At 33.9% G+C, this 26,669-nt stretch overlaps 1 protein-coding gene across 12 annotated transcripts in view; it reads right to left on the bottom strand.

Annotated features, from left to right (window-relative positions):
- Positions 1-26,669, bottom strand: part of LOC142335874 (dystrobrevin beta-like) — a 203,811-nt gene that overhangs the window by 26,015 nt on the left and 151,127 nt on the right. For all 12 annotated transcript variants that reach the window (XM_075384249.1, XM_075384233.1, XM_075384241.1 and 9 more), the window contains 3 exons: positions 25,484-25,656; positions 24,752-24,863; positions 24,150-24,358 (listed from right to left, as the gene is read on the bottom strand). In XM_075384249.1, coding sequence (XP_075240364.1) covers positions 24,150-24,358; positions 24,752-24,863; positions 25,484-25,656 — 494 coding nt within the window. The remainder of the gene's footprint in view (positions 1-24,149; positions 24,359-24,751; positions 24,864-25,483; positions 25,657-26,669) is intronic.

Raw genomic sequence — 26,669 nt, 5'->3', positions numbered from 1 at the left:
CGGTGGCTGATGAAAACTGCATTCAGAGTACAAGTGCATTCAGAGATTGGGCTACGCAAACATTTATCAGTACAGAAACACGCATTATTTTGTATAATCTAAAATTTCTATTAAAAAGTTAGAGTAAGCAAAAAACATACATATGAAACTATACAGGCGAAAATATCAATTAGGCCTAACGGAAAAAGTTTCCCGAAAGTGTTTGGATTAACAAAAAATACAAAGTCCTTCTGAAAAATTATGAAAACTAAAAAAAATTTACCAGCTCTCAAAAACGAGTAAAGTACTTCATCAAATTTATCAATTTTTTTGCGTGTTTAAAATACAGTTTATATTAAGAGCAGAATATGCGTTTTAATGAATAGCATATACCAAAAGAGTTTTTGATGTATCCAAACATACAAAAATCTCCCCAATGAAAGCCTACAATTGTCTGAGAACTCTTTTTGAAGTTTTTTTTTAAACAAATAACACCTCAATCTATCAACTGCTGCCGTTTAGCAGCGTTTACAAACAATTGCATCCATATCTGAGGTACACGCGGAGATAAAATTCCAATAGTAGCTTTTTGAAATAGAAAAACGTTGCTGCGCGCTTCATAAAACCTTTAAACTTCAAAACGTAGAACTTTAAATGTCCAGACTTAAAAAAATAAATTGAAATCCCAAAATAACGAACAAAATTAAATAAAAAGTCACATGTTTGCAAAAAAAACAATATTACAAAAAAAATCAAAATTAGAGAAACGTATCTTTTTGGCCATTTGTTTAAATACCTATTTTAGTTTTTTTTAAAATCAAAAATCTGACCTGAAAATAAATTGAAGCTTCAGTGTGCACAGATAATGGTTGAAGTAATATAACATAAAGCAACACTGTCCAATCAAGGCTACAAAAACGAGCTTATAAAGTTTTCAAGATATTAATTACGGAGTGTCTCTCTAACCTAACGTGGAACAATCTCCAGAACTTCTACAGAAACGTTTATTCTCACTCAGTAAAAATATGATAATATAAACAACTAACATCGGGCTAATTGCTCTCAAACGCCCGGCGTGCGGTTGTCTTCGTTAGCAGCCAGCTCGGGCTTAGGGATGCTAGCATTAGGGGGGCGAGTTGAGGCGGAGGGAGGTCAAGCGATATGGGTGAGGGGGTAGGGTTGAAAGGACTTGACAAGAGGGGGTTGAAATTATCAGGTGGAGTAGAGTGGAAAGGGGGACTGGTTGGGGTCGTTCAGTGGGAGGAGGAGGTTGGTTACTGAAGCGACGGGGGTTAAATTTTCAAAATTAAGACGGGGGTCAGTTCGTGTAGATTTATTGAGGTTAAAAAGCTGTTGAGAAACAATCTGTTCTTCAGAAGTCTCTAAAATTTAATTTTGTTCCTCGAAGAAAAAACAGTGACAGAAATTTTCAAGGTTCAAGGTTGTTCACTTTACTAACTTCCTCATGTTCAAAATACACTCGTGAGTTTCAGATAGAAGCAACAAAAAATCTTACTTAATTTCTAACGGTAGTTTCATGAAAATAAGGACGCTCCACGAGTTTCGTCTTCTTCAATTACAAATTCTTCAAATTTAGAAATTCATTTGAAGAACATCAAAAATACTATTTCCGATTGTTCCTGTAGAAATCTTTGTCAAAAAGGTGCTTCGGTTGTCATTCCATGAGATTTAGGGATGTGTTCCATGTACGAAAGGAATTTGGAGGAATTTCGAATTTCTAGTTTAACTGAGAGAAAAAAAAATAGTTCAGAAGGAAATTTTAGCTCAATTTTTTCTAATACTAAACAACAAAATTTGTCAATGAATCACTAGTCATCTATTGTATTAAAGCAAGTTGTTGAAAAACTTTAGTGTGCAAAGATAAGAACAAAAATTTCACAAAATTGTTGTTCACGCAATTTGTAAGCATGCACATGCCTAATACATTAAATTGTTCATATCATCCGTTAGTTTTACTTATGTTTCTATGATATCATTCTGAAAAAAAGCAAATCCGTTTTCTTTAGAATTAACTTACAAAAAAGGAAGTCATATAAACTGGTCTACTTAATATTTTGATTTTTACGACTCGAAGAAGAGTATTGGAAAAGTCCTTTTTTCAAATCAATTTCGAGTGATTTTTGAAGCGGGAAATGAAACGCGTGAAAAAATTTGGAGTGATTTTGGTGCTGAACAAAAGTGAAGAGCGGAGCGAAAAGAGAGTGGTTTTTGTTCATACCGCGGTTTTTGAGAGAGCGAGAAATTGATGTGTGAAAAAATTTTCTAAGCGAGCGAATTTTTTTCTTCACGTGCGGCTTTTAAAAGCAGTTTTTTTCAACTTTTGATGGCTATGAGGTTTTATTATGATATCGTATTAGTTATAGGCTTGTTTTGATAGGAATTGAAGGTTTCAAGTAGTTCATTTGAGTTTTATGCTAATTTCGAGGTTTTTGATCAGTTTTGCTGATTTTTAGACGAAATTTAGTGATTTTTTTACCTGTTTTTTTTGTTTTACTGCTTTAGGTGGGATTTGAATAGAAGCTTGTTACTTCAAGAATTTTCAGATACCAATTGATTAAAATTTTGTTGGTATAAATCATTTTTTTCTTAGGGAAATTGAGAGAAAAATTGAGAAATTTTAAACTATTTTTTCTTATTTTTTTGTAGTTTTTCTTTTTTTAAAATCTGATACAAGTTTTTTTTAGCCTATTATGACTTGTCCATTGTTTTGCGAGCTTTTCCTTGCTCTAATTGCAAAGGAACTTTATTCGGCTTTATGTTTCCTTGAACTATTAAAAACACTCATTAAGTTTTTATAGTTTTTGTTTGTTCAATTTGTTTTTGAATGCCGTTTCTATTCTTCCTTAATTTTTTTATGGCATTTGTGGAGGTTTAGGTTTCAAATTAGCTGTTCTAGTTGTTCAGTCAAATGAATGGGCAATTTTCTCCTTCGAGTCGTTTCCGGAATTCTTCCGGCTATGTTTTTTATTTATTTAAAGCTTTTCCAAGTAATGCCTGCCAAAATTTTCAATCAAAATATTTAATGTACTCTAAACTATGGGCCAGTTCACTAAATAATGGGATAGGAACATTATGCTAACAGACAGTGATAGGAGTCAAGAAAAACGTTTAGGATCTTGACTTCTATGAAAAGTCCAGATATTATCATGTCAGTGTTATCCATATTCCCACAACCGCTTGATAAGAAAATCATAAGTTCCAATTCAAATCTATTCAAATCTATGAGTTGATAAGAAAAAGCTATCGATAAATTTTTTCGACCATTAAAAAATTTTCCTGATACAATCTGACTTCGTTATTTCCGGGTTGAACTAATTAATTGAATTACGTTATTTCTATTAAAATTAATTATTACACAAACTGTAGGAAATTGAAACGTAAACGAAAGATCGGCACACCCAATTCGTTTCTTAAAAAATAACCCAAACATTACACGAAAATTATACACAAATACTGAAAAAGAGGAGGCTTAAATTATACTTCTCTAAAAGCGAGAATTTTTGCAACCCATTTTACTAATTTAAGTTTGGATGGCAGCGTCTGGCTTATTTCCAAAAGGGCGTATTTCATCATTGCAACCAATTTAGAAAAACGTTCAGAATTTGCCATGATTTTGCGCCCCAGGTTTAATAAAAAGTTTTCCGTTTGTGTACTGATTTCACACAAAAAAAACCTGAATTGTAATAAAAACTTCGTGAACTTTCTCAAATTAATTGGAGGGGTTTTAGCAAATTTCATTACTACAGAATTTACAATCCTTGCAAAAAATTACAAAAAAATAGATTCAAAATGCTTCACGATTCTTCTCGTTTTCCTCTTTTCTTCACAGCTCGTATTCTCTGTTAAACAAAATCTAACTTTTAGTTTCAAAGAGACATACAGTTCAAACAAGGAGGCTCGGTAATGTGCGTTTGCACATAAAGTTACGACCCAACTCATTCGCATTTTTGGCATAAATGTCTGCCAAATAACGAAAAGAAAATCCCAAAAGCTAAAAAAAAATAATTTTTTGGAAAAAATTGATTTTAAAGTCATGAAGGCCGTCAGCTAGCTACTCAAATCATAATATCAGAATATCGGCTAATTAATTCCTCTATAAAAACCCAATGAGACCTGTTAAAATCCAGAAAATTATATCCGACTAAAAAGACAAAGTAAAAAGACAGTTAAGGTTAAATGTAAAAAATTCAAATAAATTCTTCAAGAATGGGTGTCGAAGCCGTTAAAACAGTAATACATGCCTTTAAAGATTTTTATATGGTCAATTGTGCCTTATTTTAACGCCTATCATGTTATATGTAAAAAATCAATTATGTGATAATAAGACAAAGCGAGAAAAAACGTGAAAATTGAGCCGATGCCTAAAAAATTTGGGAAGTCTTGTAGTATCAAAGCCATAAAATTATAACTTAGCGACCGAATAAGATTAAATTTTAAATCGGGACAAAAAAGAGGAAAAAACAATCTTTCATTGCTGCTACGGTACAAGTTGGCCAATTTAAGAGAAAAATAGTGACAAAGTTCAATAAGCCATTGTTTATTTAAAAATCAAACATTTTTAAAAGTCAAGACGACCAAAATCTTACGAGTGAAGAACCAAAAATATTATATTCGAACTGTTTATGAAGCCAATTGGACCTATCAACAGTGAGCTTTCATTTGTGTTGTTCTATTCTTTAATGAACATAAAAAAGATTTTTTTTAAAAAAAGACCGACTGATTACAATCTGAAAAATTTTTGGATTCTAGCAGTCCAAGATTAGACCAAAACAAGCCTTGCTATTGATGTTCGTCCATCAAGAACACTCAATTGCTTCAAATGTTATAGATCTAGATAATTCGATAGTTAAAGGATCAAAACTAAATGCTCAGTTTTTGCTAATCATAGAGTAAAGTTAGCAAGAAATGGCAAAATTTTTGATTCCAGAAAACAATAGAAGTGGAAGCAGTACTCGCTCTTTGTAGTTTACAAAAATTGTGTTAGTTGTTTTTGGGTGTGTATTTCTGGCAAACTTAATCAAGATGGACTAAAAAAACTCATTTTGAGCAATTTTTGATGAAAAAGGCTGAATTTTGAAATACTTATCCAAAATTTAGCCAAATAAAATCAATCAAAAAAGTTACTTTTGTCTCTAAAAGTAAAATCAACAGTACTGTTGTTAACAACTTCTTGACATATTTTAGCAAAATTTGCGAAATTTCACGGAAAATCTCTGTAAAAAACAAAAATAAAAAAATTCTAATTACAAATTCTAAGCTGGACGGGCTTTCTAATGATACCACTCAAAACTCTCTACGATGAATGTATCGATCGGTCAAAATTGTCTCAACAAAAAAAGACCCACTCAGGAGGGGTCGGAACAATAATAATTTGTTACTGCTAAACTTGCTAAATGATAAAACAATGTGTATAGTTGAACCCATTACAGAAGATACGTGCAGTTATTTTCATTTATTAACTACGAAAATGCAAAATGAACAACATGAATTCAATGTTAATTGGAACAAAAAAATCGTTATTTGAATTTAACTGCAAAACTTTAGATGAGCGGAAATATACAGTTTGAATCGTTTCAACTGTTGAAACATCAGAAGCCAAAGCACACATAAATGACAATAATAACATATTAAAAAGTCATATCTTGTCGGTTTTGACCCTCCCCCTCCGCAAAATCAACAATGAACCATAGTTTTTCAACTCTGTACTTTTACTCTGACTAGTACTAACATCATGTCATCTTTTCTAAATTTCATAGTAGAATGAAGAACAAAAAGTCCTCTGAGTTTATTCTGAGTCAAAATGAAGCAATAATATGTCTCTCTCTAGAGATGTCTCTCTAAAAAGATTTATAAAGATCAAAAAGAAATTTTAAAGTTCGGAATTTTTGAAGCAGATAGGTTAAGGATATCATGATAAAAATTATAAAACAGCTACTATTCTCAATTTCAACAGAAGTAAAGCTAAAATAAAGGCAAAAAAATGAGTTTTCGAAGGCCAAAGGGGCACTGGCAGTTCTTTACTTCTTCTTCAACTCAAATGTTGAGCGCAACCTCTTCGAGAACAACGTCTCTTTTTTACGGAAGTCTCAAAGATTAGATAAAATTATTGGCGCCCGGATTTAAACAAATGCAAGGACAAAAAATGCTACTTTACAAACCGAAGATCAAAACTAAAAAATATATATTGCATAGCATTTTTGTTTGCCAATAAAACAATACGATCACGTTCTCATATTCTAAAAAAAATCCATCAATACTTTTATATTTATGAAATTGTCAACAACTAACGACAGAAAAAAAAGATTGTCTTTTAATTATCTGTCCTTTTGGAATTCAATCCCCCACAATATCAACAATGAACCATAGTTTTTCAATTCTGTAATTTTACTCTGACTAGTACTATCATCATGGCATATTTTTCATAGTAAAAACATAAACCGACAAATGTCGGAAGACTTGCTTTTGAACGACAGGCGAGGCAATTTATTTCATGGTCTTTAGAATAGATCAATTTTTCTTTATGGGTGCAAAAACCCTCGACCCCACCGGGATTCGACCAACTGACCTCCCGATCCATGTCCACCCGCACAAACCACTGCACTACCAGTTACTTAATTTTCCTATGCTGCAACCCACTTTATATTACTATATATTAGCAACAAGCTTTACTTCGGAGCACTAGAGATCACTGAAAAATGATGAACCAAAACGTGACAAAGTCACTTGAGAAGTCAAAGAATGTTCTAGAAGAAAAGCGCAAAATTGTCAAGCGAAAAATTTGCATAAAAAAGACACACACGGTTACAATAATTGCTATGAACTGCGTTCAAGATCAATTAATAAAGCACAAAGAGTTCTCTGAGTTTATTCTGAGTCAAAGTGAAGCAAAAATAAGTATGTCTCTAGAGGTGTCTCTCTAAAAAGAACTATAAAGATCAAAATGAAATGTTAAAGTTCGGAACTTTTGAGGCAGATAGTTTAAGGAACCCATGATAAAAATCATGAATAAAACAGCTACTATTCTCAATTTCATCAAAAGTAAAGCAAAAATAAAGGTGAAAAGGGCATTCTCGGAGGCTAAAGGGGCAGTGACAGTTCTTTGCTTCTTCTTCAACTGAAATGTTGACCATAACCTCTTCGAGAACAACGTCTTTTTTACGGAAGTTGTCGAGGATTAGATAAAATTATTGGCGCCCGGATTTTAAAAAATGCAAGGACAATCAAATTTTTACATTACAAACTGAAGATAAAAACTAAAATATATTTTGCATAGCATCTCTTTTTGCCAATAAAACAATACCATCACGTTCTCATAGTCTAAAAAATCCATAAATACTTTTATACTTATAAAAACTGCGAACAACTGACGACAGAAAAAAACTGATTATCTTTTAATCGTCTTTTTTAAATCATTTACACCGAATGATCTTACTGACATGGTTTGAGATTATTAAAGAGTCTGAAATTCAGTAATTCTTTTTTCTTTAAAATTAAGTTTTTACAGTTGTCAGGTGGTCTTTTTGTTTTAAATTGAATTAAAAAACGATTAATTGAAAGTCTAAAATTGCCCAGATTTGATGTTTTATGTTTTCGTCGTGAACAAGAACAGTAGCCGTCTCATATTTTCACCCATCACCCTCTATCTTTTACATGGAAATACTCGTACAAACTGTTCTGAACAACCATTTCAAAATTCGAATGTGGCCCATTGAATTTGATTATGCGAGACTAAAACCCAAAATGTAGCAAGAAAAATATCTTTTTTTTGCATCCGTAGAAGAGTGATAAAAAATAAACCACTGAAAAGGAAAACTGAGCGCAGAATGAAAAACGTTTTGTTGGTAAACTCACTCGCTTCAGTTTGGATCATTTAAATTTCAAATCATTTTTCTTATCTTTCCACCGATAATTTCGATTCTACATAAAGAGAATAGTATCGATGAACCGTAACAATTGAATCTAAGTTACAATTTTGTAGCCTTTGGTTGTTTACCTCATGCACCGGTTGTTATAGCTGAAAGCGGCAGCATTGTCAATTGCGGATGTGGTGGAGCGTGAGAACATTTTGGACAGACTGACGCTTCTCTGGATTGTGGGTCCACCAGAGTGACCAGTGCCACTGGCATTACCACTAGGGCCGTGATGACTGATGAAGTTACTATTGCTGCTGTTACTTAACGGAGGTTTACTTCTTTTCTCCATCGAGGGTGTTCTTCGTGGTCTTCGACTAATCGTACCACCGCCGCTACTGTTATTTGACAGGGAACTGTTTACTGCAGTTTAGTGAAAATAACGTTAGGTAACTATTTTCACACAAAAATGAGTGAAGTAAGACTTTTCGTGACAATTTTTGAACAATTAGATTTTTACCTTTAGATTTTTTGAAACTTGAGTCCGAGAGGAGAAAATGTTAATACATCAACAAGTTTCGATTCAACAATTGCTTTCGTTATCCATGATATGTTTGTTAAACTTGCGCAGAAAAATCTTGAACTTGGGTGCGCATTTAAAGTACTACATCTTGTATTTTTGATTTATAGTTGTCATTGAGAATTAATCTCAAGGTCAAAGCAAACAGTTCCCTATCAGCAGCAGGCATTTGATGACTACTCATGGGGCTGAAATTTGAGGTCAAAGGGGAGACACAGTACTCGCGAGAATTTTTCCTGCTCCCAAAGTTGAATCCACCGGTTGGGAATGAGCTACTTTGGTTAAAGTTCAAGGTCGCATCTTCGGGGATCGAATTCTGCGCCGGTGACGTCATCATGTTTTCTCGACTTCCACGGAAGTTGGCGAAGAATTTCATACTTTTCAACATTTAGAACTGATAGATATGATAACTAAGTCCGTATTATATAATGAAGTTATGTCGTCATAATTGAGGATGATATTAATTTGCGGAAAGATTAAGGAGTGATAAAAAGTAACTTGTGGTTTTGTAAGCTAGCAGCAATTAGTATTTGCGATAGTAGTGGTGAATTCTATCTTTAGTGAAGGTTATAGTATCTTAAGTCTTAAAAGTAATCAGTTCACGTGGTTACTACCACAACTTGCAAGTGACATAAAATATATATCTAGATTAACTTGAATGGCGCTGTCAAATTGAGTACCTCACTCGGGACAAAGGCCAGTTTCAAACAGAAAAAGCAGCTCAGCCATCGACTTCACTTGCACACGGGGTAGCTGGCACTACTACTAAAGAACCCCCAAAAGTGGGCACAAAGTTGAGGGCTGAAAAGAAGAGATCTATTTTAAGGCATATTGTTAGCAGACCAGGAGTGAAAAAAAGCGAGCAAAAGGCAATGACTGCTGCAATATTTAGCTCTGCTGTTATAGAATCTCGATGAAAACTGATGCTAAAGAATTAGGTTAGCATTTTTGTAATAAGCCACGCATGAAAGCACTCCATTTCGACAGCTTGTTAAATGCGTAAGAGAATGGTTTTTGCAGACTTTTCACGGCTAGTAAATTGGGCAAAAATTAGGATGAGCCTTTCTGGGGGCTTACAAATGCAACAGGAGAACAAGGGCGCTACAGGGAAAAGGTCCACCAGGCTGACTTCGAGAAGAGGAGGGGAGGGGAAAACCGGTACTGTGAATCAAAAAAGCTGTTGCAGAATTTCAATCAGCCAGTCACACGTACAAAAATGGCCATAAAAAGTGCAGTCGGCCATTTTGCGTGAAATGTTTTATCCGATTTGGAATTCTGGTACCATATGGTAATGTTAATTCGCGTTTATTGCTATTATGGGATATGGCAAATTGTTTCAAAGCTTGTTTTTGATGTCAAACGGCATAAAAGCGGTCCCGTTTTTAACCTATACGAGCTGCTAAATCCAGTACACTTTGAATAAATTCGGGGGAGGGGTTGCATGTAGAGTGCTTAACTCCAGAAACGTGTACAGTTGTGAAAAAATAAAAATGTATAATTATTTTAAAATAAAAAGCATTGTTGGCCAATGTGTATAATCTGAATGGCTAGTAAGGAAAAGAGTTAAATTAGGGAGGGGATAAAAGTCAAGATATGTAGGAATAATCACAAGAAATTGCTAAGTTGGATTAGAGATTTAAATAGACAAGAAACATTAAAGGTTGCCGGTAAAAGGCGCCCCATAAAAGGCCCGCACACAATGCAAGATTATGATGACAAAAATTATGAATAAATTTTCAATATCTCACAGGGATGACACTATTCCCCAGAATTAGGCTTCAAAATGTGACATTTGAAATGTTACTGAATTCGCTCAAAAAATGTCCAAATTTAGAAAGAAGTGGAAACTTTTAACAGCAAATTGAACTAGGACGGCCCGGCTAATTTCATAAGTTGTAGGGGCGCAATTATTAATTTTTGTTGCTTTCCATTTCAATAAAGAAATGGGAAAAGTGTTGGGTGAGTAGTGGGTATTATAAGTGAGGTACTTTTGCCAGCGCAGAGGGGGGTACGGGCATTGGGGGTGGTAGTGGTGAGGTGGTGAATAAAGTATACAGGTAAAAAGAAGAGTGGAGCTAAAATACTTTTAGCTGTGGCATGGTATAGCAGCAGTACTAGTAGTAATAGTAGTGTGGCCCATTCTTCCCCATCCCTCTGTACACATACAAATAGAAATTACCGGCTAGAGGCGAGAAAATGAGGGAAAATGATTGCGCGTTCAAAGCAAATGTTTGCATCCGGTGCGTGGAAATGAGGCAATAAACGCTCTCTGGATAAGACTTTCAACTTTCACTTCCCCTTCATCCCCTCCCCCGCCCCTAACCTTCATACTCCCACCATCAAACCCTCACCACCTATTCAGTCCCAATTTCGAAAGTCCCCCCTTCCCCCTTTCTCTTCACTGCCTGCTCGCATTGTCCTTTGTTATACTATAGCTGGCCCTACTAACAGAGGCAAATTTTTCAATTTTCTAGTACAGTACCCAGAATGAGAATGGAACTTAGGAAGCTACTTTTAAACCGAATCACAAACTAAGCCGATGTTAAAATTACAGCCAAAAAGTAAGACTTAAAACTCCATCAATCAAAATTATCATTAAAACCACAAACATTTATCAGTCCTCGGACCAATGTTAGCGCTCTAATTGCAGAATGAATTCATGTAAAAAAAATTGGTCGTCTGCCCTGTGAAATCTTGCAATTCTCACATCATATCATAATAGCGTTATACTCTCTCTAATAAAAAAAATGGACCTATAGCAACCTAACCTACCCTCGCGTAATGCGTGTTTGTATTTATGTATGCATCAATCCCAGTAAAATAAAGTAAAGTAAAGGTTGGTAGGTTCGCATAGGCAGGCGGATGGAGCTACTCCAATTTCAAATGTGGGCCTGAAAAGCCGGCTGGTGGAACAACAAGGAGTAATTGGAAAGACAACAGAGACGCGAGAGTATTTTGGGCGATGATATTTGAGATGTTTTATTATTCCGCTCATTGAAATAATAACACGCACGGCTAGTTTCGCCTCACTCTAATTCAACTAATTTGCATGCAAATGAGGCAAGAATACAATGCACGGCGGCTCCAAAACAGAGCCTGAGACGGACGACCGTATATCACGCAGGTACTCCAGGCAGCTAAGGCAGGTACTTTAGGAAGGAGTCTTTGAATTTATAGATTAATGTTACTCGACCTGTCTAGAACTGGGCCATAAAAACCATTTTCCATTAACACACCACAACCTTAAATAGCGTCCAATTTATACGTCTTCCCAAAATAGTTCTATATAGAGCACGAATCAAAAGAACTGAGACTTAAGATGGAAGACCCGCTTAGGTCTGCACGTGAGCATAAAGTGTTCAAACATTTTTGCTTTCAATTGCAGAAAAAAAGATCATATCACTGTCAGTGTTCAAAACCTCGCAAAAAACAGCTACAATTGTGGACGCAAAATTTTGCTGAACAAATCATGGTTGCGCCTGTGAATTTTTTTTTGCGGTTATCGGGAACTCTGGGCAAGGTTAATGATTTTTTATCATTTTAAGTTTTCGGGTTAAATTTAACAACTAATTAGAACAAAAATCATCCTATAAGTTAGTAAGTTTCTGAAAAAAGACGCTTCTGATGTATCCTGAAATTCCATTGAGAGAAGAATCTTTGCCTGCGAGAATGATTGAGTTTTGCTTCTTTGGCTTTTGAGATTGCAGGGAATTACTAATATGAATATAAAAAGAGTCTTTTCAATGAAAACAAATTTTATGTACCATATAATTTGATACCAAAGTTGCTGCAGCTACTCATCAGCTAGCCGTCTTTTCAGAAAGCCGGTATATAGCCTCGAAAAGGAAAAATAACAAATTTAAGTGCCTTGATAAACTAATAAAGCAGTCTGGAGACGTTTTTAAAAAGTGTCCAGAAACATCAAGCTTGGTTAAAAATAAAAAAAACACAAAACCGGAACTATTAAATATAACCGACAACCGTCGGAAGAATTGCTCTTGAACGACAAGTGGGAGCTCTGCTCTATTAAAAACCTGCTTCAGTCGGGCAAGGATGGACTAAGAATATCACTAAGGGGCTACAAATGATGTCATCAGAGGTTATTATATATATACCACTATAGCCAATAATAAAACTTAAAATGAAAAAATACAGCAATTTCGATATATTTTTCATCTGACGTTTAGTAGTGAACGGCCACTACTTGGTTTCAGCTAATGATTTAGAAAGTAATTTAGATCACGGAAAACGCAAAACAAAATAGTTAAGGGCGTAAAAATCACTTGAAAAGTCAAAACGGTCAAGCAATTTGCATAAAAAAGACCGACTTGTTTACAATAGTTTATTCAAAATTCGTTAAAAAAAAACAAAAGTAGCAAATTATGTCGCAATAGTTGCTCGATGAAACCTAAATTATCTCAGCAAAAGTTTTCTCAGCCTAGGATAAATAAAAATTTTACTTTTTTATCCTAGGTCAGAAAACGTTCGCACATTTCTTTGAATCAAACAGAATTCTGAAACCATCATTAGAACTGAAAATTGAATTGCATAAAAAACTTGCAACCAATAATTTTAGAAAAAAAATATACTTGTATTTATGCTGACACAACCGCCACACTTTTGAAAAGTCAATTAATTGTAAAGCACCAATTTCTCAACTAAATAAACTTCTACAAAAATTGTTCATTTTATAACTAAATAAATAGTCATAAAAAGGTACCAAACATCTTAATACGTTACAAATAATTTGATAGGGTGACAACAGCATTCGCCTAAGTATTCAAAGCTAGTTATTTTTTATTACTTATTAATGTTCATCCTAGCTGAAAGCTGAGTTATCAAAAATTTACGCTCTTAAGGAAAATGCAAAAACCCACCTCAATGAGCTCCAAATTCGGATTAGCATTTTTCACTTTCATAAAAACAAATATCTACATATTCCTGCAAATGTTGAAAAATAATACAAAGAAAATAAAAGAGCGGTCACCGTTATCAGGTTAAAATTGAAAAAAAAAACGAAAAATTAAATAATGAAAATCATTGTCTCATAATCTTGCAAAAATAATTGCCCATTTTATCCGACAGAAAAAAAAGTTTTGCAAAATTTTTTTTTCTCGAGACAAAAATGAACTGAATTTGTCGGGCAATGTCTGGTACAAAAGATTTTGTATCAAAATTAATCACAATCGTCGGAACTTTCTCGATAGCGAATAATTAATACCATAGACTTCAGCTGCTGCTGTCACTTGTGAATGAGAGAGAAATTTAGATCACGCAAAAGAAACAAAAATCAAGGGCATAAAAGTCAAAGCGGTCAAGCAAAAATTTTGTATAAAAACATAAACTACATAAATCCGGAAAAAACTCAAGGATTCGGGCAATAAAAACTAAGTAACCATACCTATTTCTGATATGTAAAAACAAAGCAATATATAGTTAGAAGCAACCAACTGTTAGTTAGGAAAAAGTAAGGCGTAGATAGGTGATGGTGTTGGGGGGAGGAGGTTAGGTACGAGATGGGAGTAGGTAAGAGGTGTGGTGTGGTGTGGGGTAAATCGGTAATTGGAGGGAGAGTAGGTTGATTTTGAGTGGGAGTAGCAGGGGGTTTCATAGGTAGGTGGTTGGTCTGTGGCTTAGATAGGTAGAGGAGGCACTTATACGAGATCAAAATTTCCAAAATGTAAATATTCGAAAAAAGCCAAAATTCAATTCTTGAAAAAATTGCTTGAGCTAAAAACCTGTGTAACCCTGTATTCGAGTCATTAAAATACGTGCAGTTGGTTAAAAAAAATAGAAACTGAACTATATTTGATAGATTTTTTCATAAATGGGCATCATTGCAAGATTTTTAGTGCTATGATATAAAACTATAAACTGAATTTAAAAAAAACTATCATATAGTCTGTACTCTTACATTTTCAGTTAATTTCACTGACAGTAGCTAAAAGAGAGAAATCAAAAATATCAATGATTTTCTTTTATACTTTTTATATTAATTTTGAACAAAGTAGAATTCGTTTCAAATTTCAAAATGGTTTCTTGGTTTTGCATGCGTTGGATCATGGTCATTAATTAATGCACCTTAATTGGTCAAATACTTGTAAATGAAAATTTAATTTTTATGAGGGCCCTAATCCAGGTCATAAGATTGATAAAGATCTGAGAAAGTCAACTTGAGCTGTCGAGCAAATGATCAATAGCAGCAATCATTGGAAGAGTTGGCGGTAAGCTTTGAAGCAATCGAGTGCGCTCGGCAATATAAAACGGGCACTGAGGAAGGAGGAGGAGGAGGAGGGGGGGGGGGGGTCAAGATGAGAGATGAGGGGGCTGAAAGGGAGAATAGTGTTGTTACAAGAAGGGTATGTTAATTTAATCAGGTGACACGATAAAACAACTCAAGGGGAGAAAGATAAAAGGTAGTTGAGAGTGTGCACACTAGACTATCAAACAGCGAGACAACAACAACAATAACAATAACAAAACAACTCAATAGACTTCGGATGGATCGCAAAATATAAGCAAACAAAATTCAGTCCGCTGACAAGAAAGCTCACCTCAATATTTACATACTTCATACTCATGTTTGGAGGCTTTTTTGATACACCAGGAAATTAATATTTCAAAAGAAAAAGTTGGAAATGTGATAAAAAATATTGCTTTGACAGTGCTAAAGGAACAATATCAAAGCAAAAGAAGTATCATTAGAATGAGGCTGGCTTAAATTTTCAAATTAATACCAACAAAATGGTTAACGAAAAAAGCTTTAAAAGCCAGGACTTTTATACGTCTACACGACCTGAATATGAAAAGATTCGCGTTTAAAAGTATTTTATGGTTGACTTTTTTCCACTGGACATCTTTTTGTTCGATTTCGTTTTATGCGTCCCCTCAAGATGCATAAAACACGATAGCATCAAAGAGGTCTCTAGTCTAAGATTAAATCGTAAAATTTTGAATTCAAACAAGGGGTGACTTCAACGACCAATTCAACTCTTTTTCTTTAATTATTTTTCCACCTAATAATTTTAATTTGAAATACAGTTGCCAGGTAAAGCACAGGTCAAGTAACTGCAAAAATCCTCCAGATGAATAATGACATCAAATTTGACCCAGATATCAAATTTGATGTCAAAACAGCACAAACTGGATCTCTGTAGAAAAGATTTGGCTAATATTCTTCCCAAACCTGCTTATTGTTTCGCTTTCTTTCGCTTCAAACTTACTGCTCAATGATATCTCAAATAAAAGCTTAAGCAAAAGATCAAATCTATAAACTTTCAAACACTTCTAAAAAGAGTTTTACGCATCATGTAATGGAACTCGTATATCGAAAAGCAGCATTTGTCAAATTTAGGAGTGGTAATTTCTGAAAAAAAAAACGAAATAACAGAGAAATCACAAGCTTGAAATAGTTCTATAGAAATTTTTCGTAGCGGTAAAATTGGAACTAATATTAATCCTGATGTTGATTTCTCGAATCTGTTAGCTTTTGAGAAAATTCAGAGATTATTGCTGAAATGCTGAAACTAAATTTGACTAACAATTTAAAGCATTAAACCATAATTGGGAGAATGTCAGAAAAATTTATCGCAATATGTCACCGAACCGTGACTTCTAGAAGTTCCCAGGTTTTACAATTGGTGGGGGAAAAACAGCTCACTCCGAACAAAAGAGCACACAGAGAAGTCGGATGGAAGTCAGCTTACCACAGAAGAAAAAAGAGATAAACATTCAATTATCTCTCTGTAAATCCAAATTGATAATAACACGCGCATAAAATTCAATATTCTAGAACCGTGTAACCGTTTCATTACACGATGAGCGCAATTTTAAAAATCGACAAAAGCAGGAAATAGAAATTTTTCAGTGAAACATCAGCAGACTTCAAAAATTGAAAAGGCCAAAAATTAAATTTTTCAAGTAAATGTCGGCAGCGAAAGGTCGTGAAAAACATCGGGTTTTACAGCTTGAATAAATTGACTTTATTAACTAAAAACTCACAAAAGTTTCCTTTTAACAATTGAAAAGGTAACACTCAAACGGCTGCAAAAACGAAATTAGTCCCTTCGTAAAAACTCCGAGAGAGGCCTCACACAGGTTATATCAGACATTTAAAAAATTTCTCTCCTCTTTCGGAAGTGCTTTTTATAAAAGTGCTTCTCAAGCAGCTGCTATTAGCAGCAAAAAAAGGAGAATTTGCTTATTTTCGAAGCTGTCCTGTCCAAAATTGAAATAGTTCACCACTTAAAAATCTTTCACTCCATTACTATCATAAAACTGATCTCTTAACAGCGCTTCTCACCAGAGGATGAGCTTAGGAACCATCTAACTTTACGAATGAATCTGACGCACACTAAACTGATTCAATTACAGCTGATATCCCTCAAACCCCTATCAAATACTGATATCTCACTTTTACGTCTTTCAACTGCATTAAAGTATGAGAGTGAATATAATTATGAGATTGAATTTTTTGAATGCATTTAATTACAAAAACTGCTTGAGGGTTTAAGAAGGAGAGTCTAAATTCAATTTCAACAAAAGAAGCTTCTTGCTAGGCTCTTTCAAGGTAGACTGAAAAATACCTAAAAAGAACTACTCGACTCAGTTACGTTCTCAAACATCAATTCGAACTAAAAAAAATTCAATGTGCGGTAGATTGAAAGCTAGAGAAAATTCTTGAACACTATTTTATACTAGAAAAGTATGACAAAGAGTAATGGATGAGATGCTATTTTTTGAGATTTGAGAGAACATGGAACAAGCCTGAATTGCTGATCTTCAGCCGTTTTTTATACTCTTGAAAATCTCTTCTATCCCCATTTCATGAAACAAAATTATATTTATGAAACAATATTAATAAGGTGTTCTATAGGAAAGTATCTAACGCTGCAACAGTTAAAACTTCTTATAATCTTTTTCATTTCAACTTCAAAAAGGTTATTTCTTTCCAGCAGTTAATCGAAAAACTTAAGGTCATTGTAAATTATTTAAAGAACGGTACAAAAATTTTTTCGTACTAAAAAATTTTCCGGTGCATCAAAAATGCACCGGAAAATTCAATGTTTTACTTAATATTTTCAAAGCTCAAAAGCACTTAAGAGAACCAATAAGAGAAATTTCTACAAAAATTTTCCGGAAAAGTGCGTTTCTGGAAAAGAACCTTTGAAAATTGCGTTTTTTCCTCCTTTTTTGTGTACAGCTACTACCAAATTTTTCAACAACAATTTATTGTATTCAATTAAAATTAGGTTAATTTTAAAGACCACTGGTATCCAACAAAGTGTAATTTTTTTCTCGATGGTTTTTTATTATTAATTTCCAGTGACTTCTCTAAATTTGATAACTTAATGCACTAAGTCTTTAAATATTAGATCTTAGTACTCTTTTTTTTATTTGGAGTTTTAAATTCCGTTCAGATGAAGCATTTTAAATTCCGTTCAGTTGAAGCAGTTAAGGATGCCTGTCAGAAGTCAAACGAGAAAGTTGCACCTTATGTAAGAAGAAAAACGGTAAAGGGGATTTACAAAAAGGAGAGCACCTAAATAATAGCCGTGGAAAGGCGGACGGTAAATATTAAAATTTAAATATAACTTATTTAAACTTTCCTCTTTGATATTTTTAAACAATTTTCCAATGTTATCTTATCAAATAGTTTCAATTCGACTTTATTGGAATGGAATGAGCCTAACAAGCCGACAAAAACATAAAAATTTACAAGCAAAACCGACTAACGTCGGGTGAAATGCTCCTAAAATACGGGCAAGCGGTTGAATTTATCAATGTCTAGCTAAAGTTTAGGGAGGCTAGCTTTAGATTAATTGAAGGGAAGTGCGACGGGGGGTGGACACGGGGTTTCGGGGTCTAGAGCGGAGTTGCGGGTGGAAGAACGGCCCTTCGCACCATGAATTTAAGTCTCCAAGACAGTTTCTGTGAATCGCATATTTAGAGTCTAGTAATCCCTGAGGACGAAAGATCACAAAGGGTTAAACGCAAAATTGCTCGATGGAAAAATCGCAATAAAAGACCCACGGACTGATTTAAGTGCTACAAACTTCAGTTGAGTGCGATTAATAAAAACATAAATTATATAAAAGTTCATGAGGAGAATTTTTGATGTTCAAGTAACACTTTTTCTTATTTAGAAAATATAGGGGTTTAATGACAATCTTTCTCCCATTTGTCCTTCAAACCTACCGTTAAAGTCTTAATGTTGAAACTTGAAGGCTAGAAATTGAGGAACGGAGAAAACAAAAGACAAATTGGTGGAAACAAATTTGTCACAATTTTTTTAAACTCGAAGTTTTCGTTAGAAAAAAAAGAAAACAAAAATTATGCTGTTTTACGATGGTCAGCCATGACAAATAATTTTTCCCTTTTTGAAATTTAATCTTATTCGACGGGTTCGAACATTATTTGCAAACGCACATTACCGAACCTCCTTTTAAAAATTTTTCCTAAATGTTTGCCTGTGAGTTCCAATAAAAGGAGCGCTGTTCCGTGCTTTCAACTATAGACCGATTCATTCGAAATCGCAGATTTAAAAGTATGCTAATTGATTGATTAATAAGAAAATAACAAATGAAGAAACAAAAGAAAAGAAGAGTTTAAACAGAAATACGCGCTAATGTTCTCAAGCAAAATCACGCATAAATCACGAATAAATTGGTTTCCATTTTCAACAGGCCACCAATTAAAATGACGAAAGCAAGAAATAACGGCGAACAGACAGGCTTTGAAAAGGAAGGCCCACAAAGTTGTGTCCCAATTTGTCGAGATATGCAAATGGGGTTAAATTAGGGAAATTAGAGGCCTAAGTGTAGAAACTGGGGAACGATATAATAGGAAGCGATCAATTACACGCATTGACATCAAACTGACTCAAGTTAAAATAACACAGTGTAATGTGCTCACAAAATATTGACCCGAAGATCTGTGCAAAGTTCCGGTTTCAGCCTTTTGAGTTCCTGTTGAGTTCAGATTTTTTTCAGAAAATCTACTGAAATCAATTCTGAATCTTAGACAAGCAATTAAAGCGTCTGCTTTGCTCTAATTACCATTTTTGAGTTTTACAAATGGTAATTAGATGACAAGTGCTTTGAAAAAGTATGCTCACCGTTTTATGACGTCACAAAATGTATGCATTTTAATGCGCACTTACATGGCCCAAAAGAAGCGGAAAGTTTCTTTTATATGCATATATCCATGTATTTGTCTCAGCACTAAAGCGAAATTCTACGAATAGTCTATTCAAACCCCTGGCTAGCAGGTGCGTGGGTTTAAAAGACACAATAAGTCCCCTCGTCCTCCTTTAAATACAACACATGCAGGTCTGGAGAAAAGCAAACATACTCAAGCAGTAGCATTAATACCTAAAAACCTAGAAATTACAAAACATGCAAAAAACATCGTTTGTAACAAGAAAAAAATAGTACGCAATACTTTTTCATTACCAATGATGACTATAAATAACGGTACAATTGTAGCCATTAGATAATGATATGTAACAAATAAGCGCCCGCCAAATGCTATCTATGTTTATTTCAGCAGAAAAATTTCTTGATTAATAATTGCGTTATTTTTTGAATTTGAAACATGTAAACTAAGGAAGTATGAGCAGATGGTTAAATGTTTGCATGTACTCCTGAAAATTACTTGTACATACACTATTAAATTTGATAAAAATAATAATTATAACAATAGATCCCAAAAATTTACTTTCAAGTTGATTTCTGCAAAGAAAACAACCAAAAAATAAAACATTTTCTGGATTTATGCTGCCACAAAACAGAACCGAACCCCTGTTCTACTGCAAGATAAGTCAGTGGGACTATTTCAAAGGAATTTAGTTTTCAGAAAAAAAAACTATCATGGAATCACATTTTTAATGTTTTAATTAACAATTAGAAATAACTCGTGCATTTACGCAGGTACGTTGAAGTAAGTTGCAATAAGCAACAAAAACTTAACAATCACCATAAATCGGCCGGCAATTTTGAACTGATGCCATTAAATAACTTCAAAATTAAGTTCTAACGGGTTTCAGTAACAGAACTATTTCATAATAAATAAAGTCCTCTATACGCAGTAACGCGGCAAACCATTTATGCCACATTTAACACAATGTTTTGAATATTTTTTTGTCTGTGAGATTAAAATAGAATTGAATGTACAGGAAGGTATAAACGAATAGAGATTAGGGGAACTGAAAGTGTCACTTAAAGTGTCATAGAGAAAAGAATCTGTTCCACAGTGCTTTTTTTACATCACCACCAACCGCAATGCTTCTCTCACTCGTCTCAATGGTACAAAAAGCATGAACAGTTTCAAGTGATTCCTTTGAAAAGTGCATGGCTCTCATGAATAAAATATAGAGCCTCCTGAATTGAGAAGGGAAATTCTCCCCTCCCACCTCTCGTTTGAACACAATTTATGATTTACCAAAATGCAAACAATTCTTAATTTGACGCAGAATTAATAGTCTCGCTATCACCTCCCGACTGAAATATGATTACTTATATTAATTTATGCAAACAGTTGGAAATACTTCCTCAACTTAATCTTCAAAAATAGTATAAATTTTTCTTTTGCTCCATTTAAAAATTCAAGCGTTAAAACTCAAGTATTTTCAAATAGGTTTCAGAAGATGCTGTAAAATGGAATAAAATGGGAAACAGTTTTGCGTGCATATAACCAGTTTTTAGTTTTAAAACAGAATTTTTACAATTGTAGCCAGGAAACAAAATATTTGCGGGTCAAAAAGTTACGAGCATCAGACTAAAAAAATTAAATTTGATACCGAAGTAGCTCTTTCCTAGAAATTGTTGCAGATTTAAAGGTGTAAGGAAATCCTTCGTTATAAATTAAAATTAATTAACCACTGCGATACTGAACGAACTCAGACCTCAAAGTTATCAACTACCTATCAAAAAGATTTATATGTGAAAGTGTAAAACTTTTACGGCAAATAAGATCCAAGAAATTAATTATGCAGCGGCTCGTGAATTATACGACGGATATTGACGTGCAAAAAATCGATAGCGCTAAACTGGCTGGACAAAACAAAACCAGTTTTGCATATGGTTTCTAGTCTCGATTTGATTATGTCGAAACTATGGTGTCCCGCTTTTTCACCCCTATTCATTTAACCACCTATCATTTAACCCCGATTTATTCACCCCTGTATCATTTAACCTCTCTATCATTTCACCCCGATTTTAATCTTTCTATATGTTACAAAATAAAGATTATTAAATAATTAGCAATATAATCATTTGGCCATGCCTCGCGGGCTATGGCCATGCCTCAGCGGCCCGTGGGACTTGATATGAAACTATCACAACCGAACGCGGGATTAATTTATCCACTTAATTATGACAAAACATGCCTTTAATGTCGACTACTAATTGGCTGGCTGAAATGATAGAGAGGTTAAATGATGTGGTGTTAAAATATGCGGGTTTAAATGAATCGGGGTGAAAAGAAGTAGAACCCGAAACAATAAATGATCGAGTAGTCCTAAGTCAACAAAGAAAATCTACCCTAACTGAGTTTGTTGACAACCACTTTATATCTCAACATTATATCTCAACTGACTATCACGTTAATTAATGTTAAACCTGCTTTAAAAACACATTGTCTCTAATTTTACTAATTCTCTATACTCAATGAAAATCTATTGAGATGATTTGTAGTATAAATTTGGGCCTTTATAAAGGAGTTGGCTTGAAAAATAGTTGCGAAGAAAACCGACTAAAGAATTTCTCTAAAAAGATAGGCACGGGAGTGGGAGGGGCATAGCTTGGAGGATTCAAGCGAAGTTACAAAAATTATTACAGACCAGAACAATGTATACAAGGATTAAACATATTGAATAAAATATAGCTGAATGAACCAAAACTGGCCACTGACGAAAGTTGTGGCCGCGGTGCTTTGTTTTGCATTAAAAAATTTCAGCATTACAAAAGCTCTGCTAATTAAACATTTTAAAAAATGTCGAGCTACCGGTATCTGCGAGGGAAAATTGTTTTCTGGAAAATTTCAAAAATTCTAGAAAATTTTTCTGCAACTTTATTATTTTCCAATTTTCCCTTTTTTTATATGCCTTGTAAAATTGTTTTCTCCCATAAAATAATAAACATTTTTAACCCATCAACTTCACTGTAGAATTTATTTCGCCCACTGCACAGAAATGAGATATCACCGTTTTCTACAAATTTTGAAATTTTCGAAAAACAATTTTAGAAAGAATATAAGAGGGAAAATTGTTTTTTGAAAATTTCAAAAACTAGAGAAAATTTATCTGAAATTTTCCTCTCGAAAACGGTGATATCTCAATTGTGTGCAGTTAGCAAAATAAATTCTACAGTGAAGTAGATATGTTAAAAATGTTAAAAATTAAGGGAGAAAACAGATTAGAAAATCGAAAATTGTGAATACAAAAGTCAAAAATTGTAGTTTTCCGGTTTTTTTAATTCAAAAAACAGTTAAAACCAATTTTAAAAATTTGAGAACATCGTTTATTATTATTATCGAGTCGACAAACGCCATAATTTCTCTCCTAGGTTTCATGTTTTTTGGTAGTTTACTTCTATACAAAAACGGTTAACACATTTTTTGTAGCTCTAAGAGCTTTTTTGAAAGACAAAATGAGGAAAAATAATGAGGAGAAAAAATGATTACCGACTATTGATTTTCGCAACATTTCTTAAAAACTGATGAATAAACGATTTCATATTAACATACTTAAAATGCGGGAAAACTTGGGAGACATTTGCTAGCACCATTTTGATTCGATTCCTATAGTTTATAGCTCGATCGAAAAATTTTGTCACCCTGGCATTTGGACTTTTAAAGCTTTTTGGGACAAAAATTAAAAATTCTAAGCTTGATTTTTAGGGGTGCTGATTAATTCAAATTAGTTTCCAGTACGTTAGTTGGCTTCCTCTTTGAAAACCTAATTTTACTAATCAGAACTTGCATAAACGGTACAATTTCTTCGTTTTTCTTCCAGGCAGGAACAATCATCCTCTAAATTTGTGCTTTGAAAAAATTTTTGCAATATATTTTTATTGAGAAAAAATGCTCCTTTGACAGTTAAGTTGAAATTTCATTTAAAAACACGAATTGTAAGCGATTTGGCGGGAAATTGCAAAAAAATCAAGAAAAGTTGAGTGCACTGACAGCTGTAATATTGTGCCTTATCCACTACCCTATGACATGACCACAAAAATTGGTACTAGCTCTGAGAATGAACAAATATGGAAAAACCATTACATGAGAAAAATACGCCATCATGTCGCCAATAAGGGTTTCGCTTCACTTTGTATCCAGGATCTTTAAAATGAAACCAGTTTCGGTGCACTTTTCGTTTAGCTCTTAGAATTAACTACCACCAATTGAATTCAGCCACTGAAAATTTTCGCATTAATAAGAGCAAGTTCGGCAACTGAAATTTCAAATCAACCAAGTAAAATATTTGCATTTAGAAGATACACTCGACTACGATAATTGCCACAACTTCGTTTGAGAGCAATTTGAGAGCAAATAATCCTTGATGCTTAATCACTATAACTGTAAATGAAATGCATTTTGCAAAATGTAACCGTCACAGTTGTTGTTGTTGTTCGTTTGTACTTGCTGATGTAAACTTGCTGACGTAGACGTCAAATTAACAGTATTTCTGTCAGCTATAATTGATTTAATAACATGCAACTTACATAATATGTTGAAGATTGACAGACGGTCCGTCGACTGAGTCAATGCCATAGCTCATCTTCCCATCTGGACTGTTGGGGTCTACTCCTCCCCCCACTCCTCCAGGTCCCCCTGTGCCTCCTGGACCACCCTTCACCCTATTTGTGGTGGTGGGCAGACACTTCATTGTACCTTTGCGCAGTGTGTGCGTGAACTGCTTGGCAGGCGATTTCTGTTCAAAAATTTGACAATCTATACAAAATAGATAAGTGCACACAATCTTAAAAATTTTGATAAAAAGTGAAAAAAACGTATATCCTAACAAACTATACATCCTCATAAATAAATTTGACAATAATCAAGACATACAACTTTTAATAAGCAGAAAAAATGAACCAGTGACTGATTATATCATATTGATAGATCATATATATCATACAAATTATGGCGAGTCTACGATTGATGATTACGATTGATTAATCGTAAATGATTACGATTTCCCAGCTTTAAATTTACGTTGAACAGATACTACTACTTACAAAATACCTTATTTATTTCAGTTTCCAAGAAAGAGATCTTATCTGAGATATCTGAGGTCTCCTAGATAGGGAAGGAAAAAACTAACATATGTGGAGTATTCCTTCATCTCGTGGTCGTTACTGTGGTTGCCACTGGCTTGTCCATACCAGAAACAGGTCTGACACAATTGGTAGTTCGGACAGCGTTGGCACTTGTACCTGACAAAAGCAATATACTCAAATTCCACTCATAAATGTCTATAACAGCAATTACTATTGGTGAAATCCTCCCTTTAACAGTCTTAAGTTGCAATGGAAGAAGATTATGTCAGTTTTTTATTCACAGCATGTTCGGCTAAAAAATATAGTAGAGAAAGAACCAAATTTTTTAAATGGCATATGGTAATATGGAGTTTAAATCAATAATCACAGTATTAAAAGATACCCCCCCCCCCACCGAAAAAAGATAACAAAAAATTCACAATGAGTAAGAGTGTATTTGGGTGTACCGAAACTGGTACAAGACTACAAGACCTCAACACTGACAGTGGCAAATTTTAGTACCGTTCAAGAGTTATTTTAACTTTTAGGAAGAAAATCAAATTCACTATTTTTTTGTGATTAGATTTCATGGGCGAAATATTAATAGAAGCTTGCATGGTTGTTTATAACTTATTTTTGTTAAAGGTATGTTTAACCTTTGGTTATCAACTGAATTTACTGATTGACACAAAAGGGAAAAGAATGTACCCGATACGAAAACAAAAGTTAATCTTGCAAGTGATGTAAAAAAGAAGAGAGTTGTTTTTTAAATGAAGAGAACAATTGTGTAAGTTCACCTGAATCCCATCATGCTCTCTGCATTACAGAATGAGCAGGCAATTGGGTGCAATACATTCTCCACATTGGCCATTCTGTGCATGAGAGGGAGCCATAAGAGACACTGAGGACCAGGGTCAGCAAACATTGTGTCCAGGTAGTCGTTTATCTTCACTTTGGCGCCTCCCGGTTGCTAAACCAAACAACTTCATCATCATCATCATCAACTATATGAAACAAAGCTATATTCACTCTATCTCAGCATCTTGTTTTTATTTGCTCGCTTAATATTCTTGTGCTACATGAACAATCTTTCGACTTAGATTTTTTTTTAAAGTTAAGATGCTCAACTGCCACAGAATTAAAACAGCTTAGAATCATGCAATGTACTTCAAATGGTACAAAAGATTATTCAAGAATAAATTATTTCTTTTTTCAAAGATTGAGCTATAGCTCGAAACAGCAAGATTAAAAATCAAACCGAAGCGCCATATCAGAAAAAAATTAAACGCAAATGGGTTTTAAAATAACTTGAAGCTGCATTTCTGCTTTTGGAATTGAAGTAGGAGCACCATTGAAAAACAAAATAAACAGTCATACAATTCCAATGTTTATATTAAAAAATACAAAAAAAAACAAAATACAGAGTGGTTATACAATCCTATTTGACTGTTATAACAAAAGTTGAAACTTTCAAAGAGAAATCATAACTTGTCATTTGATTAGGTGGCAAAATTGGTGATCACTATTTCCTATTTTAAAGCAATTCCCTATTTGGGGGCGCCCCATTCCCGAAAGTACTGTTTTGAGAGCACAGAAATGTCAATGATCAACAAACGCTGCTTTCATTATGTCTAGTGAAACTAAAGCAGTGAGGCGGTTTACTGAAGTGGTTTTTTCTAATAGTGACATAACCAAACCCTAAAAACATAAATATTAAATAAAGTTTTGTTTTTCCCCGTATTGAAAAATATCCGAATTATAATGAGGAAATGTTTGAGGAAAAAACAATAGAATTCTCTCTTGAAAAGCGAATGTCAAGCTAATTTTGTCCCCAAAGCGAAGGGATACAATTAAAAAAATGTAGTTATTGAAATGGAGTGTACCAATGCTGCGTCAAAAATATCAATTTCAAATACGAGGATCTGGATAAAATTCTTATAGCAAAACCAGAAGATAATCACTGAGATCAATCTTATATAAACT

Source organism: Convolutriloba macropyga, chromosome 1 (assembly GCF_964194025.1).
Source record: "Convolutriloba macropyga chromosome 1, txConMacr16.3, whole genome shotgun sequence".
Taxonomy (NCBI): Eukaryota; Metazoa; Xenacoelomorpha; order Acoela; family Convolutidae; genus Convolutriloba; species Convolutriloba macropyga.
Note: the sequence above shows the minus strand (reverse complement) of the source record. Positions and strands in the feature narration are given on the sequence as shown.